This window comes from Clarias gariepinus, chromosome 8, assembly GCF_024256425.1.
Source record: "Clarias gariepinus isolate MV-2021 ecotype Netherlands chromosome 8, CGAR_prim_01v2, whole genome shotgun sequence".
In the NCBI taxonomy this organism is placed as follows: Eukaryota; Metazoa; Chordata; class Actinopteri; order Siluriformes; family Clariidae; genus Clarias; species Clarias gariepinus.
Genome location: NC_071107.1, coordinates 20,047,845 through 20,066,797, shown reverse-complemented (window position 1 = coordinate 20,066,797; position 18,953 = coordinate 20,047,845). Strand labels below are relative to the sequence as shown.

Sequence of the window (18,953 nt, the reverse complement as noted above, 5' to 3'; positions counted from 1 at the left end):
AGTAGTTAAGGAATAACATAGTGTGTAATTAAATGGGCAGATTGAGGAGCTATTCAAGAAAAAAGGACATGCATTCATGTGGAATGAGCACCTGGGCTACATCCTCACCTGCCCATCTAACCTGGGTACAGGACTGCGTGGAGGCGTGCATGTCAAACTTCCCAATCTGAGCAAGCATAAGAAGTTTGAGGAGGTCCTCAAGAAATTACGCCTGCAGAAGCGTGGAACAGGTAACTACAGATTGCTCATAGAAGAAAGTAACCTGTTTGTCTGAGGTACACATTGTGCCCCTTTATATGCTTTGGAGGTGAATTAGGCTGATGGTTCTGGCACTAATACTGATGGTTGTATTGAATGTCAGGTGGTGTGGACACTGCTGCAGTGGGTGGTGTGTTTGATATCTCTAATTCTGACCGGCTGGGCTTCTCTGAGGTGGAGCTTGTTCAGATGGTGGTAGACGGCGTCAAGCTGCTGGTGGAGATGGAGAAACAACTGGAGAAAGGCCAAGCCATTGATGACCTTATACCTGCTCAGAAGTAAATCCAACACCTGTCCTGCTTCACTTGTACTTGTCACGATTGGAGGAATGCAGACATAAAGATTTTATTAACAAAAAACAGAAATAAACAAAACTAGAAGCTTGAACAGGCCCGAAACTATGCTACAAAAACTGTGCAGAACAGAGAGAACAAAACAGACCAGAGTTGTATGAGAACAGACGTAAGATGCCAACTAATTGAAAATGGAGCCTTAAATAATAGTACTAATAAACCTCTGATTACAAACAGCGGGAGAAAACTGAACCCAGAAACAATGAACCCTTGTGTCCTCAAACCTGGGATGTGAAGTAAGCACAAAATCCTCAAAACCAGGTGGCGGAGCAGACACAATGTTTACACCTGGGCAAGGAACGAGCAGGATGTTTCCACAGCCATGTAGTGGAATCAGTGCATCACTCTTCAATCCTGCCCATGGAAACAGCAGCATATGCTCTGTGGCAGAGAATGCTGCTATACTAGGTAGAGAGGTTGCAGTATCTGGTTGAGGCAGGATCAGCCACAAATCAGGAGGTTCAGGTGGTGCCAGGCGTGGCTCCTGTGGTGCCGGGCACTCTGAAAGCATTTTGATGTTCACCAGGCTGTGAACCCTCAAGAGGGCTATCAGCAAACAGGGCCTTTGTCAGGGCTAACAGAGCAAACAGGGCCTTCATCAGGGCTGCAACTCTTACAGACACTACAAAATGTGGGTTCCCGGCCAGCTCCTCTGCTCACTGCTGGATGGTACATAGCCCTGGTGGTAGTCTTCGCCCCTCTGTCTGTTAACACTTGGTGTGTGTGTGACCCCAATGATCTTCTCAGCCGTCCTCACTATCCGTTGCGGTTTGATATGGCACAAATCCCACACCAGACAGAGATGCAGCTGCTCAGGATGCTCTTGATTGTCCCTCTATAGACGGTGGTGAGGATTGTTGGTGGAAGCTGGGCCCTCCTCAGCCTTCTCAGAAAGAAAAGATGTTGTTGGGGTTTCTCGCGCAGAGAGCTGGTGTTAAGGGACCAGGTGAGGTTCTCCTCCAGGTGTACACCCAGGAATTTTGTGCTCTTGACAGTTGCCACAGGGGAGCTGTCGGCGTTGAGCAGAGAGTGTTCGCTCCGTGTCCTCCTCAAATCAAGAACTATCTCTTTTGTCTTATCAATGTTCAGAGACAGGTTGTTGTCCTTACACCAATCCGTTAGCCTCGGCACTTCCTCAATGTATGCTGACTCAACGTTTTTGCTAATGAGACCCACCACAGTCGTGTCATCACCAAACTTGATGATATGATTGGATCTATGTGTCGCTACACAATCAGCAGTGTGAACAGTAGGGGACTGAGCACACAGCCCTGGGGGGCCCCAGTGCTCAGTGTGGTGGTGCTAGCACAAAGTTTTTACACCATTCTGTGTTGATGTAAACACACAAGCTGCCGCGAGTCTTACCGCACAGAGCTGCATTTCTGTCGGGGTGAAACGAGGCTAGTCTGTCTAGTTGAATGGCAGCGCCTGGAACTCTGTCGCTAAGCCATGTCTCTGTAAAAACAAGGACGAGGCAGCTCCTAAACTCACGCTGTTGGAGTCGGATGTGGTCCAGTTTATTTTCTAGGGAGCAGACATTTGATAAGATGATGGACGAGAAAGCCGGCAGACTACGGTTTGTTTTTAGCCTAGCACAGACTCCTGCCCGATGCCGTGCTTCTGCTTCCTCACACACCACTTACGACGTCCCCTCCTCTGGCCACCGGCATCAGGCAACGCAGAGGACTGGATGCCTGGTTCCCGAAGTAAACCGAGGTCGCATAGCTTCTCACACAGCTCATCGTGAATGTATTTTACCGGGTTATTGTGTTCTAAAAGTGTCTGGCGGTGGTAAACATTAACAACAGTTGCGCTGATGTCCATATATTGTGTAAAATAAACATGCTATGATACAAAGTAAACAAGGTAGAACCATTTTGGCTCTGGAGCAGCTGCTGCGTGCAAATGCCGCGCCGCCATCTGGGATAAGTTAACAAAACCAAAAGCTTAAACTTGGACAGGCTCGAAACAACAATACAAAAAAACTGTGGTAATGAAACAGAGAACAAAACAGACCAGGTCAGATCAGAGCAGTAGATATTATACCCAATATTAGAACAGGTGTGAAGACGGAGGCTTAAATAAAGATACTAACCTAAACCCAGAACAATAAACACTTGTGTCAAAAACAATATTCCCTGAAGCACAGAAGAACACAAACATGTTCTAATCCATGATGTCCATGTTCCACTTGAGATTAATAGGTCTATGAGATTAATAAAAACATGCTTGCTGTATTTAAGACAGATTTTTGTTAAAGAAATGATTAAATGTTCTACCAGTTTACATCTGTTTTGTCTTAAATATTGAGAGGATTAAAGCCCTTAAATCAAAATCCCAGAGAAAATCACAAATAGACAAACTGTATTCTCTGAAATTGTTTAAATAAAATTTTTAATTTAAGCCATTGCATAAATAAGTCTTTTTTTTAAGACATATAAGACTTACCTTGTGTAGTAAGCCTCTCTGAATTGTTTACGACAGTGTCACTCTACTCTGTGGTTTACTCTTTTTAGGGCCCAAGCACTATGACACCAGCCCTTTGTCGTCATAGCGTATGAAGAGTCCTATTGTTTTCTTAAAGATTTTGTTTTTCACCTTTTGGGCTCTTTGTAATCTTAACATGCCCAAAAACTCATGAAAATTTACAGAAGGTTTGGAATCTGCTGCCATTAGAATGCCTGAAAATCTGGGCCCCACACATGAACTTTTGCAGCATAGCTCATACACACTTGCACATATGCACGCAAAATCTAGTACATATTTTAAACTCATTGAGATGAACAACTTTCACATTGCATGTGATTTGCTCAATTCAACAGCAAGTAAGTGTTTTTGTGTCATTTGCCAAAATTTTATATACTCTTCCTAGGGAATTTATTTGATCGCCACCAAACGCCACGGGCCTATGTGATCCAAAGACATTGAGGATGCAAAATTGCAAAAGGATTTTTGATATCTCAAATGAGTCAGCTCTGATGATGCCTTAAACTTATACTAAAAAGGAATTAATAACTTTCTTTGGGACATCATATTGAGTGACATCACGTTCAGTGACATTACATTGAGTGACCACATAGTGTAAAGCATCTGGGGCTTTTTGAAGGTCTAAAAATCAAATTTACTCTTCTACATTTATGTCATATTGTTATTGGGATATCCCCTTTAAATGCATGTGCCCACTGTATTTCTGGTGTGCCCGGGTGGCGATGGCGCAAAGTGCCTGGGCCTGCTCATTGTTGCTTGCAACCTTATATATATACAGTCATGGCCAAACGTTTTGAGAATTACATAAATATTGTAAATTGGAAAAGTTGCTGCTTAAGTTTTTTATAATAGCAATTTTCATATACTCCAGAATGTTATGAAGAGTAATCAGATGAATTGCATAGTCCTTCTTTGCCATGAAAATGAACTTAATCCCAAAAAAACCTCTCCCCTGCATTTCATTGCTGTCATTAAAGGACCTGCTGAGATCATTTCAGTAATCGTCTTGTTAACTCAGATGAGAATGTTTACATTTGGGCATTTGGCAGACGCTCTTATCCAGAGCGACTTACATTTTTTTATGTCATTACACATCTGGGCAGTTGAGGGCCTTGCTCAAGGGCCCAACAGTGGCAACCTAGTGGTTGTGGGATTTGAACCTGCAATCTTCTGAACCGTAGTCCAATGCCTTAACCACTGAGCTACCCCTGGCCCTGAATGTTGACGAGCACAAGGCTGGAGATCATTAAGTCAGGCTGATTGGGTTAGAATGGCAGACTTGACATGTTAAAAGGAGGGTGATGCTTGAAATCATTGTTATTACATTGTTAACCTAGGCCTTCCTCAGCCTTCTCAGGAAGAAAAGAAGGTGTTGGGCTTTTTTGTGCAAGGAGCTGGGGTTGAGGGACCAGGTAAGGTTCTCTTCCAGGTGGACACCCAGGAATTGGGTGCTGTTGACGATCTTCACAGAGGAGCTGTTGATGTTCATCAGCAGAGAGTGATCACTCCGTGTTTTCCTGAAGTTAACAACCATCTCTTTTGGTCTAGCAATGTTCAGAGACAGGTTCTTTCTGGTCTGTTGAACTGTTAGGACAATACGCACACTGCAGTGGGTCCAGTGAGGGGGAACAGCAAGGTCTTAATGTGTCAGCTTTACGTTGTTTGACTCTAACTCTGTGTTTTCCTCACAATATCCGTGGTGAGACACAGCATCTGGTTGTTCAGGGGAGGTGTGGTCTTCCTCGCCGTCACGTTGTTCTGCGCATTGAACCGAACATAGAAGCTGTTCACTACATTTAGGAGAGTGGCGTCACTGTCACAGGCAGGTCCTGTAGTTGTTGATTGCTTGTATGCCCTGCCAAATATGCAGTTGTGTCACCGCTGTTCCTGAAGTGGTTGTGGATTCTATAGCCATGTGCACGCTTCGCCTCTCTGATAGCCCGGGACAGATTGGCCCTTGCTGTCCTTAGGCCCACCTTGTCCTCCACTCTGAAGGCGGAGTCTCTGGGCTTCAGAAGTGCACGTACCTCTGCAGTAATCCAAGGTTTCTGTTTGGGGCGTAAGATGGAGTGTAAGTGCAACAGGATGGTAGTCATTAAGACAGGACACAGAAGATTTCTTAAAATTACTCTTTTTACACAAATTTTTAAATAGCTGTATTAACCATGCTTTAGCTAAATAGTTTGGTTGTTGAAACAACCAAGTAAAATCACAATAACCATCAGGACTTTCCTATTGCTAGGTGTTTTTACAAATGAGACATTTGGCCTAATGATTCTTCTTCTTTGTCTTTCGGCTGTTCCCTTTCAGGGGTCGCCACAGCGAATCATCTGCCTCCATCTAACCCTATCCTCTGCATCCTCTTCTCTCACACCAACTAACTTCATGTCCTCTCTCACTGCATCCATAAATCTCCTCTTTGGTCTTCCTCTAGACCTCCTGCCTGGCAGTTCCAACCTCAGCAACCTTCTACCGATATATTCACAATCTCTCCTCTGAACATGTCCAAACCACCTCAATCTGGCCTCTCTGACTTTATCTCCAAAACATCTAACGTGGGTTGTCCCTCTGATAAACTCATTCTTAATCCTATCCATCCTTGTTACTCCCAAAGAGAACCTCAACATCTTTAGCTCTGCTACCTCCAACTCTGCCTCCTGTCTTTTCTTTAGCGCCACTGTCTCTAAGCCGTAGAGCATCGCTGGTCTCACCACTGTCCTGTACACCTTTCCTTTCATTCTCGCTGATACTCTTTTATCGCACAACACACCTGACACTTTTCTCCACCCATTCCAACCTGCCTGTACTCGCCTCTTCACCTCCTTTCCACACTCCCCGTTGCTCTGGACCGTTGACCCCAAGTACTTAAAATCCTGCACCTTCTTTACCTCTGCTCCCTGTAGCCTCACCGATCCTCCTGGGTCCCTCTCATTTACACACATGTATTCCGTCTTGCTGCGGCTAACCTTCATTCCTCTGCTTTCCAGAGCATACCTCCACCTCTCCAAATTTTCCTCCACCTGTTCCCTGCTCTCGCTACAGAGCACAATGTCATCTGCAAACATCATAGTCCATGGGGACTCCTGTCTTACCTCATCTGTCATCCTGTCCATCACCAGAGCAAACAAAAAGGGGCTTAGAGCTGATCCTTGATGCAGACCCACCTCCACCTTAAACTCTTCTGTCACACCTACAGCACATCTTACCACTGTCTTACAGCTCTCATACATGTCCTGCACCACTCTAACATACTTCTCTGCCACTCCAGACCTTCTCATACAATACCACAGCTCCTCTCTTGGCACCCTGTCATACGCTTTCTCTAAATCTAAAAAGACACAATGCAACTCCCTGTTACCTTCTCTGTACTTCTCCGCCAGCATCCTCAAAGCAAATACTGCATCTGATGTACTCTTTCTAGGCATAAAACCATATTGCTGCTCACAAATGCTCACCTCTGCCCTTAACCTAGCTTCCACTACTCTTTCCCACAGCTTCATTGTCTGGCTCATTAGCTTTATACCTCTATAATTGCAGATTACAGCTTTGCACATCTCCCTTGTTCTTAAAAATTGGCACCAATACACTTCTCCTCCATTCCTCTGGAATCCTCTCACTCTCCAAGATCTTGTTAAACAAACTTGTCAAAAACTCTACTGCCACCTCTCCTAAGCACTTCCATACCTCCACAGGTATGTCATCAGGACCAACAGCCTTTCCACTCTTCATCCTCTTCAACGCCCTTCTCACCTCACTTCTACCAATATTTGCTACTTCCTGTTCCACAACAGGCCTAATGATTATAACCCAAATATCTGCTGTGTAGGACGACTTTCACACACACACGCGCGTGCGCGCACACACACAGGCAAGAGGGTGAGTCTCTAATCGGTAAACTGGTGTGTGTGTGTTTGAAAGTCAACCAACACAGCTGCCTTCCCCCTCTTATTTGCAAGCTAGTGTGTTTAAGTCAAAATTTATTCCAAATCTTTGCTCGTTTTGCAGAACGCTTGCAAACCAAGATTACCCGCAATCCGAGGTTCCACTGTACTTGCTTTTACTTACATATCACAACATAATTCACTTCAATATTTCCATTTTATGTTACTTTCTCCCAACTATTATTCTGAAAGAACTGTTGTACTTTTCCTTGATTTATTTCACAGTTTTAGTTATTAGTAACTTATTGCAGATGCAGATTCTTATCAAATGATCCAGTTACCTAATAATGTCTGATGTTAGTATACAAAGTGGTTAAAAACAGCTCCACCTTTACCGGCTGCTGTTTTTGCTCCATACCAAGTCTCCATAGTAACGCTGATCTTTGTCCTTATTTTTAAATTCATTATTTACACTTTTGCGATATTTTTCAAACAAACATGGACTAGCACATGTTTTAACAGCTAATTCAATAATGTTTAGGTACATTGTACATTAAGTACATAATGTACATTAATAAGTACTTTATAAGTTATTTACCTAAAAACTTGCAGCCACAGGTACCTCACTGAGAAAGCCAATGGAAAACGTGACATGCTGCACATTGTTAAACAATAAAATTGCTCTTTTTACAAAAATTTTTAAGTAGCTGTATTAACCATGCTTTAGCTGAATAGTTTGGTTGTTAAAACAACCAAGTACTGTAAAATCACAATGAACATCAGGACTTTATTATTGCTAGGTAGCTATTTTGCATGTTAGCTTTCTAGCATGGTTGCAACAGTATCCACACCTCATAAAATTGTGTCTGCATGAAGACAGTCATTATTTTACTAACTTTGCAAGCTGCCTACTCAGCAGGATTTGTAGGGAGTGTTCCAGGTGATGCTTGCCTGTTTTTGCTTCTTGTCTGCAATGTTGCTGCAGATTTCCCATGAGGACCCTCACTTTGCACTAGACAAATTACTAATTTCTTTAAGCTATTGTTATTCCAGAACAGCTGACCTTTGTGTGTTAAAATATCAAGTGACTGTTATTGTTGTTACTTACTAAATGCCATAGGTGTTATTTTATAGGTTTGATAAAATCCAGTATAGAGCAGGGGTCCTTAATCATTTATATTAGAATGTCTGTCAGTAAAATTTTCCTTAAGCCAAGGTCCAAATTTCATGTCTATGTTAGGATTCATTTCTCTTTATATGCAGCGATGGTACATCTATAAAAATAAGCTATTTAAAATTTGCATATCATTTTAATAATATTTATTGTTAATTTTCAGTAACTATGTTATACAAACAACAATCTTAAATCAACCTTTAGGGAATCTTCATTTGCACACTGATAGGCTGTAAAATAAAGGTGAAAGGACTCTTAATTACTCTGTCACTGTCTCAGTTTGGGTATTTTACATGCCTTCACCTTGGACCACTGCCCTAGCTGCCAACTTTTCAGAAAAGCATGGATTGAGATTCTGAAAATATGGTAATTGGACAAAGGAAACCACAATTTTGTATGAAGTTTAATTATAGACAAAATAATGTATTATTATGTATATTCATAAAAACACTCAGGAGCTAACGCCATTCTTCAAAAGAGAATACAACAAAACATGCAATATGTAAAATGCAGCGGTCTTGCAGGAGCCATGGAGCAAAGAGAATGTATGAGGGCTCTGCATACACTTGTACTGTCAAAGTTTAGAAGCAAGTCAAAAATTACAAAAGAATATAAATAGGTAAGAATAAATAATAAATTATAAATTATAATAATTAAAATTATATATATATATATATATATATATATATATATATATATATACACACATTTAACAGTGCAGTTAAAGTGACACTTGTAATAAAAATTACTTGAAAAAAATTTAAGCAAAATTAATACTACTACTACTACTACTACTAATAATAATAATTAATAATAATAATAATAATAATAATAATAATATTAAGTGAAAGGTACAGTACAAAGAAAAATCACTATTAATACGAAAGAAGAGAAGAAAAAAGGAATAATATTGAATATTAAGTATGATTGTGCTGCATGATTAGGATTTTTTCCTTGTTTCTTGATTCTGTATTAATCATGTTTGTTAGCCTTTGAATGTTAATATTCAATGTCACTGTAAACATTGAAATGTACTTCCGTCTTTGAATAATACTGTTCACCTTACTTCAAGTATTGGTCCAAATTTAGTTTAAAGATATACAAACACTTCTGTTTATGCGCTACTGTGAGGAGTCCTGGCACCAAGTACACACTTAGACCACAAAAAAATAGAATGACTGCATGCAACTAATGTAACACATCCACAACTGCACAGCAGAGAGAGGGGAGGTGGTAGGTTTGAACAGAAAGCAGTGATAGAACAGTGCTGACAACAAAATATATACTTTTAACATAAATAAAAAAAAGAATAAAATAAAAGTACATTTTTTAGTGTTAAATGATATTGTATGTAATCATTCATTTTATATATATATAATTTTTATTTTAAATATAAAATTCTTTACATATATATATATATATATATATATATATATATATATATATATATATATATATATAAATCCACAAACATTCAGGTTATATATAAAATAATAAATTCACAAACTGAATGTTCAACATTGAAATATGTTAGATAAGCTACGAGAAATTTTTCTGTAACCTTAGTAGAATTATACTTGGTCATGTACTTTTTAAAAGATCCCTTCGATTGTACTCGGTTCTCTGTCCACTCAACAGTAAGAAAATCGCGTGTTGTAATTTTGGTGTTTATTTCTTGAGAAGTATAAGAGGAAATCTCGGATGAATAACGAATGTCCAGTATAAAACCAAGTTTACCGCGATGATACAGACCGCACAGGGAACGTAATGTACACGGACAGGAGATGCGGAAGTCTTGCGTTTCCGTGCCGCATGACAGAATGTGAAAGCTTGTTATCCGATAGCTACCCCAGTATTCTTTACCTGTTTGACGACAATTGAACTCTGTGACATTAAACACCAAACGTGCTGGGAGTCAACGTTGCCATGACAACGATGTCAAACAGGGAAATTATTACGTTGAGCTTTATTATCAGGTCAGAGTCGCTGGAACGTTCTCCACAACAGACTACAAAATAAATCATAAATTCAGGAGTAACCACGTATTTATGTCAAGGTAGGAAACATACACAAACAGAAAACATACACTGTATTATTGCATTCCAATATGAGAAACCCCGGGTTATACCTTCCTGTCGTGCGTTTAACCTTTATAGCGGTTTTAAAAATGTTGATAGTATTATTTATTTAATATATTTGATTTTACTATTAATTTAATATATTTATATTATTATGTATTTCATATATTTACTGGACTCCGCTCTTTGGTGCACTCAGGGAGTCTCAGCCATGCCTTTCGGAAACACTCACAACCAGCTGAAGATGAAGTACTCGTCTAAAGCAGAGTATCCTGACCTGAGCAAGCACAACAACCACATGGCCAAAGTGCTCACCCCTGCCATGTACAAGAGGCTATGCAGCAAACAGACACCCAGTGGCTTTAGGTTGGATGATGTGATTCAGACTGGAGTTGATAACCCAGGTAAAGCAGGTTAAATGCCTTTTACCCAAGTGCTAAGCAGAAAACATCTGCTCCAACGTATCACAGTTCAATCACAGCAAGCACCTGTTTTTGTGTCACCTGTTAAGTTTTCCCTGTGTAAATTTGGGCTTTTGTTTTCATTAAATAAGTCACATGGGCCAGTTTTGACCAGGAACACAAAATTTTGTGCCACAGTTTAAAAATTTTTACTTGTTTAAAAAAAAGTGACGTATTTAGTGAAGTAATCTGTGATAAATAGTTTAATAGGTTTCATCATAGGTTTTGTTATAGTCAAATTAATATCTATATAATGGGGGAGGGGGTGTTTTATTATGAATTCCAGGTTGCTTCTCTTTGCAGATTTTTTTACTTTGTCTTCTTGTATTTGTGTAGCATTTGAAAAATCAGAAATAGATTTTTTAGATAAAGTCATTCAAACCCGAGCCCTGAAATCCTGGAAACTGAAATTCTGATAAAAGAATGCTCTCAGACTAGAATAGGTTATGCTGTTCTTAAAAAGGAATTTAATCCAGGAAATTAGTCCAGGACTAAATAATATAATGCATATTATTAAAGAGAAACTTACTCTTAGATTAATGAGAAAAATAAATAGCTTTCCAGTCATCAATCATGTTTATTACAAATTAGTGATGTAGGACCTTGTGAAACCCATGTATTTGCATGTAGAGCTGATTTTCAATGTCTCCATCCTAGGTCACCCCTTCATTATGACTGTGGGCTGTGTGGCAGGAGATGAGGAGACCTATGAGGTGTTTAGGGAGCTCCTGGACCGTGTCATTAAGGACAGACATGGTGGATACAAACCCACTGATAAGCACAAAACTGATTTGAACCCAGACAACCTCAAGGTATAGTCATGATTTGGCAACTACTACAATGTGTGCATTCCTTTTGGTTATAGGCTTACATGCTGAAGTATGGAATTATTCACCCTTGTAGGGTGGTGATGACCTGGATCCTAACTACGTGCTGAGTTCTCGTGTGCGAACAGGCAGGAGTATTCGTGGCTTTTGCCTTCCCCCACACTGCAGTCGTGGAGAGAGGAGAGCTATTGAAAAACTTTCAGTGGAAGGTATTGTTCTATAACAGAGCATTGCTCCATTATATTATTATCTGGTTATTGCCTTAAATAACTCTGTACAAATAATTCATATATGGTGCACTCTTGCTTGTTTATGTTGAGGGTTGGTTGGGAGGTAAGTGTGCAAGTCATGATTAGAGAACCTTTCAGAAGTTACAGTAAGTAGAAGTAACATTTTCTTACATTACAGCTGAGTAAGAATTACTTAAGACCTTTCCACAGTAATTAACTAAAATTTACATGAATATTAAATAAACAAACTCCTGTATTATAATTTTTGAGAGTTTTATATGTACTAATGTCCAATTCATTAAGCCACAAACATAACCCCAAACATAATATTTTTTTAAAAAAAATAATCATCTGCATAAAACAAGAGAATACAGGCTCTATTTTGTTTAAAGGTTAATAAAATACCTGGATAACACCACATGCTTATCAGTCTCTTATCAATTTTTTTCAATATTACAATATCATTACCATTTTTAAAAATTGGCAAAGATGAACAGTTTTTTCCACAATGTGTCAGACACAAAAAAAGAGTCTATGGCAACAAGACTTTGTTTATCAAAATGTGACTCAGAGGGGAGCATGTTTCTTCAAATCCAATAGAAATCATTTCAACGTTAAGAGTGCAGATCTTACCAAACATCACTGCAAACTGCTGCATAGTCACCCAGGCTATACTACTACAACTGCCAAAGCTTGTCCAGGCTCATCGAGTAGCTCCAAAAGGCCATCCGTCACCCCAATCCTCCACAGCAGAGCTCTGGTTACAGAGAACAAGAGAAGTTTTGTAAAAACAAAGAAAAATTTTACAGAATATCTAGTTATATTATAAAAATGACAATTTATGAATAAGACTATATACCACTAGAGTGTTTTAAAGCTATGTATTGTTTCATATTTAAAAAAGGTTTTGATATTTTCAAAGGTTTCACTTTGTTAGTCTCAGGACTATGTGTTTGGAGTGATGTTGTAAATGAACTGGGCATCTACTCAATTCTGGTTTTATTTTGATGCATAGCTTATACACACTTGCACGTTTACATGCAAAACCCAGTACACATTTAGATGTCAATAAGCTGAACTACTTTCACTTTGCATGTCATAGGCTCAACTCAACAGCAAGTCAATTATTTTGGGTCATTTGCAAAATGCACCCAAAGGGTTTTGACTTACTCCTCCTAGGGTATTTATACGATCGCCACCAAACGTGGCCAATATGATCTCAAATTTTCAGAAGCAAAATTACGAGATTTTTGATACCTCACACACGGGTCAAGGTGCTTGGGCCAAACCATTGTTGCTTGCAACTATATTTCCTTTTTGCAAGCCTCTCTCTCTCTTAATGCTATACTGTACTGTACTTCCTCATTCCACTACCAAGTTTCCTTATGTTCTTTTCTCTGTCCTTATGTCTTGCCAAATACCTTCTTAGCTGTCTCCTTAACCACTTATGCAGTAGGAGACCAGTCAAGACCATTTCACATAAAAATCTTCCCTGTTCAACCTTCAGCATCTAATCCTGGGTTCAGTCCTCTTTTTTCTTCTTCTGTACCTCCATAGTAATTTTGAAGACCACCATCCGATATTGTCTAGCTACACTATGCCCTGCAGCTACCTTACAGCTATAATCGCCTTCAGATTGCATTTATGTTTACCCTTTCAACTCACATTCTATCAATGGGGAACGCTATTACTCTTCTTTTATCTCTCTTTCTGGACACGTCTGCCTCCACTTTTTCTCTTTGTTCTTTAGTTCTTTAACAGCAGACCAATTCCCATAGTTATCCTGCTAACCGATGGCTCGACTGATCTGGTACAGAAATATTTTTCATTATCCGCATAATGATTTGGCGCTTTTTTCCCCCAGATTCCCTTCCTGATACAACCCTCCTCATTTATTTGGGCTTGGGACTGACACTAAGACTACACTTGCTTGTGCAACTTCAGTGGCTGAGTTGTTGACCATGGACTGAAATTTTCTGTTTTGTAGCTTTAGATGCCCTGAGTGGAACTCTGAAGGGTAAATACTATGCTCTAAAAAATATGACCAAAGCAGAACAGCAGCAGCTGATTGATGACCACTTCCTGTTTGACAAGCCTGTGTCTCCCCTGCTGTTGGCCTCCGGAATGGCCCGTGATTGGCCCGATGCCAGGGGAATATGGTATGTGATGGAGCTCCCACAATATAACAGTAGTAACAGGATGCCCCAGTACTGGCAAATAAGATACTGCCTCAATATTCTTTAAATTGTATAAGACATATCTGACCACATGTAGTAAGTAATCTGATATTTATGTTCTGGAGTAAATGACCATCAGTTGAAAAAGCACTTTACATAATGAAATCATACATCTTTTTTTTTTAAATAAAAATTATGTTAATGTTTACTGAGACTATGGAATTAAATATAAAGTGGAACCTTGGATTGCAAGTAACTTGGTTTGCCAGTATTTTGTAAGACGAACTAAGTTTGAAAATAAATCTTAACTTAATAAACGAGCGAAGTCTTGACATATGAGAAGTATGCATGTGCTTTGTCTGCCGCATCACTCCATGTGCATGTACTGTTAATTATAACATTGTGACCACGTGTGTGTGTGCGCGTGAAGCAAAAGCGAGTGTCATTAGAGAGGTTCTTTGTTAAAAAAGTTTCCCGACAGAGCAACATTTGCGTTAGGGTGTTTGTGTGTAAAAGTCGTCCTACGCAGAAGCCCCCTCCCTCCTTCTTTTAGAACTGCTGCTCTGTCTGGAAACTTCTTTAACAAAGAACCTCTCTAATGACACTCGCTTTTGCTTTACGTGCACACACACTTGGTCACAATGCTCTGTTGGTATTTTTTTCAAAGGTTAAGTGCAGGTAGATTTGTTTTATTTTTACTTTGCATCAGTGATTATGTTAGTGTGTGTGTATGCGTGAGTGTCATTAGAGAGATTTTTTGTAAAAACAAATTCCAGACAGCAGTGTTTCTGTTTGTGTGTGTGTGTGTGTGTGTGTGTGTCTGTGTGTAAAATTCACCCAACACAATAGCTACACAGAGCTACTGTGTAAGACAAGGAACGGAGGGAGGAAGGAAATCATTCTACACAGTAGCCCTCTCCCTCCTTCTCTCCTCTTGTTTTCACACACACACAGCGATACATGCATGTGCGCACACAAACACTAACGGAAACACTGCTCCAGGATTTTTTTCAAAGGTAAAGTGCAGGTTAATTCATTTTATTTTTACTTTATATTTTAAATGAATTATTTTTATATGAATATTTTGGGCTGTGAAATGAATCATCTGCATTAACTAATAAAGCTTGAATCATTAGATGATCCCATGATCCAGAGGTTCCATTATTTCTTATGAGGAAATTTGCTTTAATATACGAATTGTGCTCGCAATCCAAGGTTTAACTGTATAGTCTTAATATAATGTGCATAATATTTTTAGTTATGTTTCTGCAAAGAATTCATTTGGTCAAAAAAAGAACTGCATATGTTGCAGAAAAGCTACATATTAAATGTACTTAAGGGCAATTTGTGTTCACACTAATACTAGTTGAATATCGCCAGAGTGGTGGATAAAACAGTATTACATTTGATAGCTGGTGGTGTTGTGTTTTACATTTATTACCATCAAGCAAAAATGTGTTTAACTAAATTCTTTATCACTAAAAATAATAAACTAAAATATATTTTTTAACTACATGTAAAGTCACATTATGACTACTATAAACACTAGAACTTGCCAGGACTTAGGGTAGGGATCCTGGTTTATACCAGTACACATTTATGGTTCTAATTGGAAAAAAAGACATCCACTTGTGTCAATTCTTAAATTCCTGAATTACTTAATGTCATCTCTGTGAATGTGAATATTGTTGACAAAAGGCTACATTCATAGAGTAAATATGTTCATGCTGTGTGTGCTAGCATTTGTTGTCCCAGTTTAGTGGTCATGTTGAATATTATTCCCAGTTCAGAGAACTCATATGATTGACACTACATGAGCAAGATCCAATTGGAGGCAATATTTTTGATAACCTTGCCCTTTTTAATAAAATAAATTGGATTAGTGGAAATTAGTGATTAAGCAGTTCCATCTGATAATAGTCATAACCTTTTAAAATGTTTTCAGGCACAATGACAACAAGACATTCCTTGTGTGGGTGAATGAGGAGGATCACTTGCGTGTCATCTCCATGCAGAAAGGTGGCAACATGAAGAAAGTGTTTACTCGTTTCTGCACAGGCCTTTCCAAGGTAACCTCCTCATTAACATTCAGGAGCTATATTATTTCATACAGTTAGAGTAGATGACTAAGAGTGTAATTAACTCTTCAGATTGAGGAGCTATTCAAGAAAAAGGGACATGAATTCATGTGGAATGAGCATCTGGGCTACATCCTCACCTGCCCATCTAACCTGGGTACAGGACTGCGTGCAGGCGTGCATGTCAAACTCCCCAATCTGAGCAAGCACAACATGTTTGAGGAGGTGCTCAAGAGATTACGCCTGCAGAAGCGTGGAACAGGTAACTGTTACAGACAACCCATATAAGAAAGTGACCTGTTTGTGTGAAGTATACATTGCTGCCCTCTATATGCTTTGGCAGTAAATTATGTTGATAGTTCCAGTATTAATAATGATGGCTGTATTCAATATGTCAGGTGGTGTGGACACTGCTGCAGTGGGTGGTGTGTTTGATATCTCTAATTCTGACCGGCTGGGCTTCTCTGAAGTGGAGCTTGTTCAGAAGGTGGTAGACGGAGTCAAGCTGCTGGTGGAGATGGAGAAACAACTGGAAAAAAGCCAGGCCATTGATGACCTTATACCTACTTGTCAGGTTTTGAGGAATGCAGACAAGACATATTTGCAGAAATTAAGAGATTTCATGAGAAAACACAAATAAACAAAAACAGGTACAAAAGAGCAAAAAACTAAATAGCAATACTTAATGGCACAGGTTAAAGCAGAATAAACTTAACAGATCAAAACAGGTATATCAATATAATAGATCAGAGGTGAGCCAAAAGCAAATGGGGCTGAAGCCATTTATAAAACACACTAACAAGGTTCGGGTAAGGCGTCAGAGTCCACTGGTTATCCTTGACATATCCCTGACATGTTCACAATTAAGCCAAGCTCCGCTCCTGGCTGTAAATGGCAGACATTCACCCCCTATAGTCTTCCACCCTTCATTGTCTGAACCTGCTATATTTCAAATCCCTAGTACATTTTTCTCGGTTGTTGCGGGGAGCCATGTCACCCTGAGCACCGCCACGCTGCATCTTGTAGGGCATGTGTCGTATAGCGAGCCGGGAGCCATGTGGGCTCTCAAACCTCTGTCGTGTGCTCTGGTGAGATTCCAGTATTACCCCAAATAGCAAAGTGACCTTCTGCAATATCTGAACACTGTTTTTTTGCGGGGGGTGGGGGGTGGGGGTGGGGCTTGATGGGGTGTATTTTTACACGATTTTCTCCATAATTTTTAGTCGCATCCAATTCCTCCCCTGGGGCACTCCCACATTAAGGCTACTACTACCACTCAGTTGGGAGGGCCTAGTACTATCACAAAAAAACCCAAAAAAGGCATATCTATAATGGCACAGCTTAAATCAGAATAAATGTAACAGATCAAAGCAGGTGGGAATAAACATAGTAGATCAGAGGCAAGACAAAAGCCAATGGTGCTGAGGCCATTTATAAAACACACAAACAGGGTTCGATTGAGGCCAATCAGGACAAATCTCTGAGATGTACCCTGAGAACTGAAGTCTGGGCGCAAATGTCAAAATATGAGTCCAAGCCCCAAGTGCAACACAAGAGTCCATTGGAACATAGCACCCTCCAGAGGTTATTCCTTACACTGCTCATTTGTTTCAAATTCCCCTTTTTGTTCTCAATCGATGTTCCACTCATATAAAATTAATAAAATAATGTATATTTTATTTAAGACACCTTTAATATGGTTAAAAAAGAATACCATTAAAAAAGGATTACCAGTTTATATCTATTTTATTTTAAATATTGAGAGGGGTTAAAGTCATTACATAATCACATAAAGACAAACTGTGTTCTCTGAAATAAATTTCTTTAAGCAATCTCATAAATCAGCCTTTTTTTTATTAACACATCTCAGACTTACCCATGGCATTGCAACACTGTTGAAAGAGGAATAAAATATCTCTGGTTTTACACTTTTAAGTCATACCATGACACTTTTCAGTCTGTCAGAAATCCACACACTGTCAGAGTGTGTGGGTCTTGGCATGCACGTTATTTATCGAAATATTCAGTAGTGTGACATAAATTATTATCAGCATACATTTGAAATACATAGGGTAAGTGGTTTGTTAAAACCCAAACTGTTTGCAGACTGTTACTTTTGTGATTGTAAAGAATTGTTTCTTTATATAGGATTTAACACTTAAATTTTTCTTCTACATAAATAGATTATAGACAAAAATCAAACATGTGCAAAGATAGCTGCTCCATTTAAAAAACAATTGGCAGCACAGTTGTTAACAAGTTAACAGTGTATTGCTTAAATTTATCTTTACATTCTTTTTGAACAAGTCTTTAAAATGACTCAGAAGAACGAGTAGTCTCAGAGAGTGATTTGTTCATTTTCATTTGCATGCGCAAAGCATCGCAAAACCTCTCTAGGTTATGTACAGGAAACAGAAATAAGTAGCTCACCTCCCGAGTCTTTTGGTCTGAATCGTTCATTCTTTTGTCACATGACTCCCATAGACGCTTTGAAGTGCAATAGATTCAAAAGAACAAATGACTCGGACTAAAAGACTCATAAAAAGAATCGCTCAATTCTGTTACCTGTGTATTGCACTTTGTAGCATCTATAGGAGTCACGTTAAAAAAGAACAAACAATTCAGACCAGAAAGTATGAGAGGTGAGCTGCTCATTCCGTTTATCATAATATGTCCTTAGGTGCATTGTAATATTTTCATACTATAGCCAAAATTTGTGTATGTAGGTGTGTTGGGGGTCTGTTTATTAAAATGTTTTATTTATTGGACATTTTGATTTAGTTCTGATCAAAAGAATGAAATGAACTAAATAACTACAATAAAAGATTCGTCCATTTTGATTAACAAAATTTAAAGAACAGAGTCACTTAAATGATTCAAACTTTCCTCTATCTCTTGTCTGTATTTCTAACTGTATGTATGTATCAACACAATTAATATGTATACAGC

The 18,953-nt window shown here is 39.1% G+C and overlaps 1 protein-coding gene across 3 annotated transcripts in view; it reads left to right on the top strand.

Annotated features, from left to right (window-relative positions):
• LOC128528810 (creatine kinase B-type-like) overlaps nt 1-16,814 on the top strand; it is a 42,175-nt gene extending 25,361 nt beyond the window's left edge. Inside the window, exons 2-8 of one of the 3 annotated variants that reach the window (XM_053501958.1) lie at nt 10,431-10,635; nt 11,350-11,504; nt 11,596-11,728; nt 13,737-13,908; nt 15,872-15,995; nt 16,077-16,266; nt 16,403-16,814. In XM_053501958.1, coding sequence (XP_053357933.1) covers nt 10,443-10,635; nt 11,350-11,504; nt 11,596-11,728; nt 13,737-13,908; nt 15,872-15,995; nt 16,077-16,266; nt 16,403-16,644 — 1,209 coding nt within the window. In that variant the 5' untranslated portion in view covers nt 10,431-10,442 and the 3' untranslated portion in view covers nt 16,645-16,814. Of the gene's footprint in view, nt 1-40; nt 231-361; nt 1,137-10,430; nt 10,636-11,349; nt 11,505-11,595; nt 11,729-13,736; nt 13,909-15,871; nt 15,996-16,076; nt 16,267-16,402 lie in introns of those variants that run through there. The other 2 variants (XM_053501959.1, XM_053501960.1) reach the window with 2 other exon arrangements.
• The last annotated feature ends 2,139 nt before the right edge of the window (nt 16,815-18,953 follow it).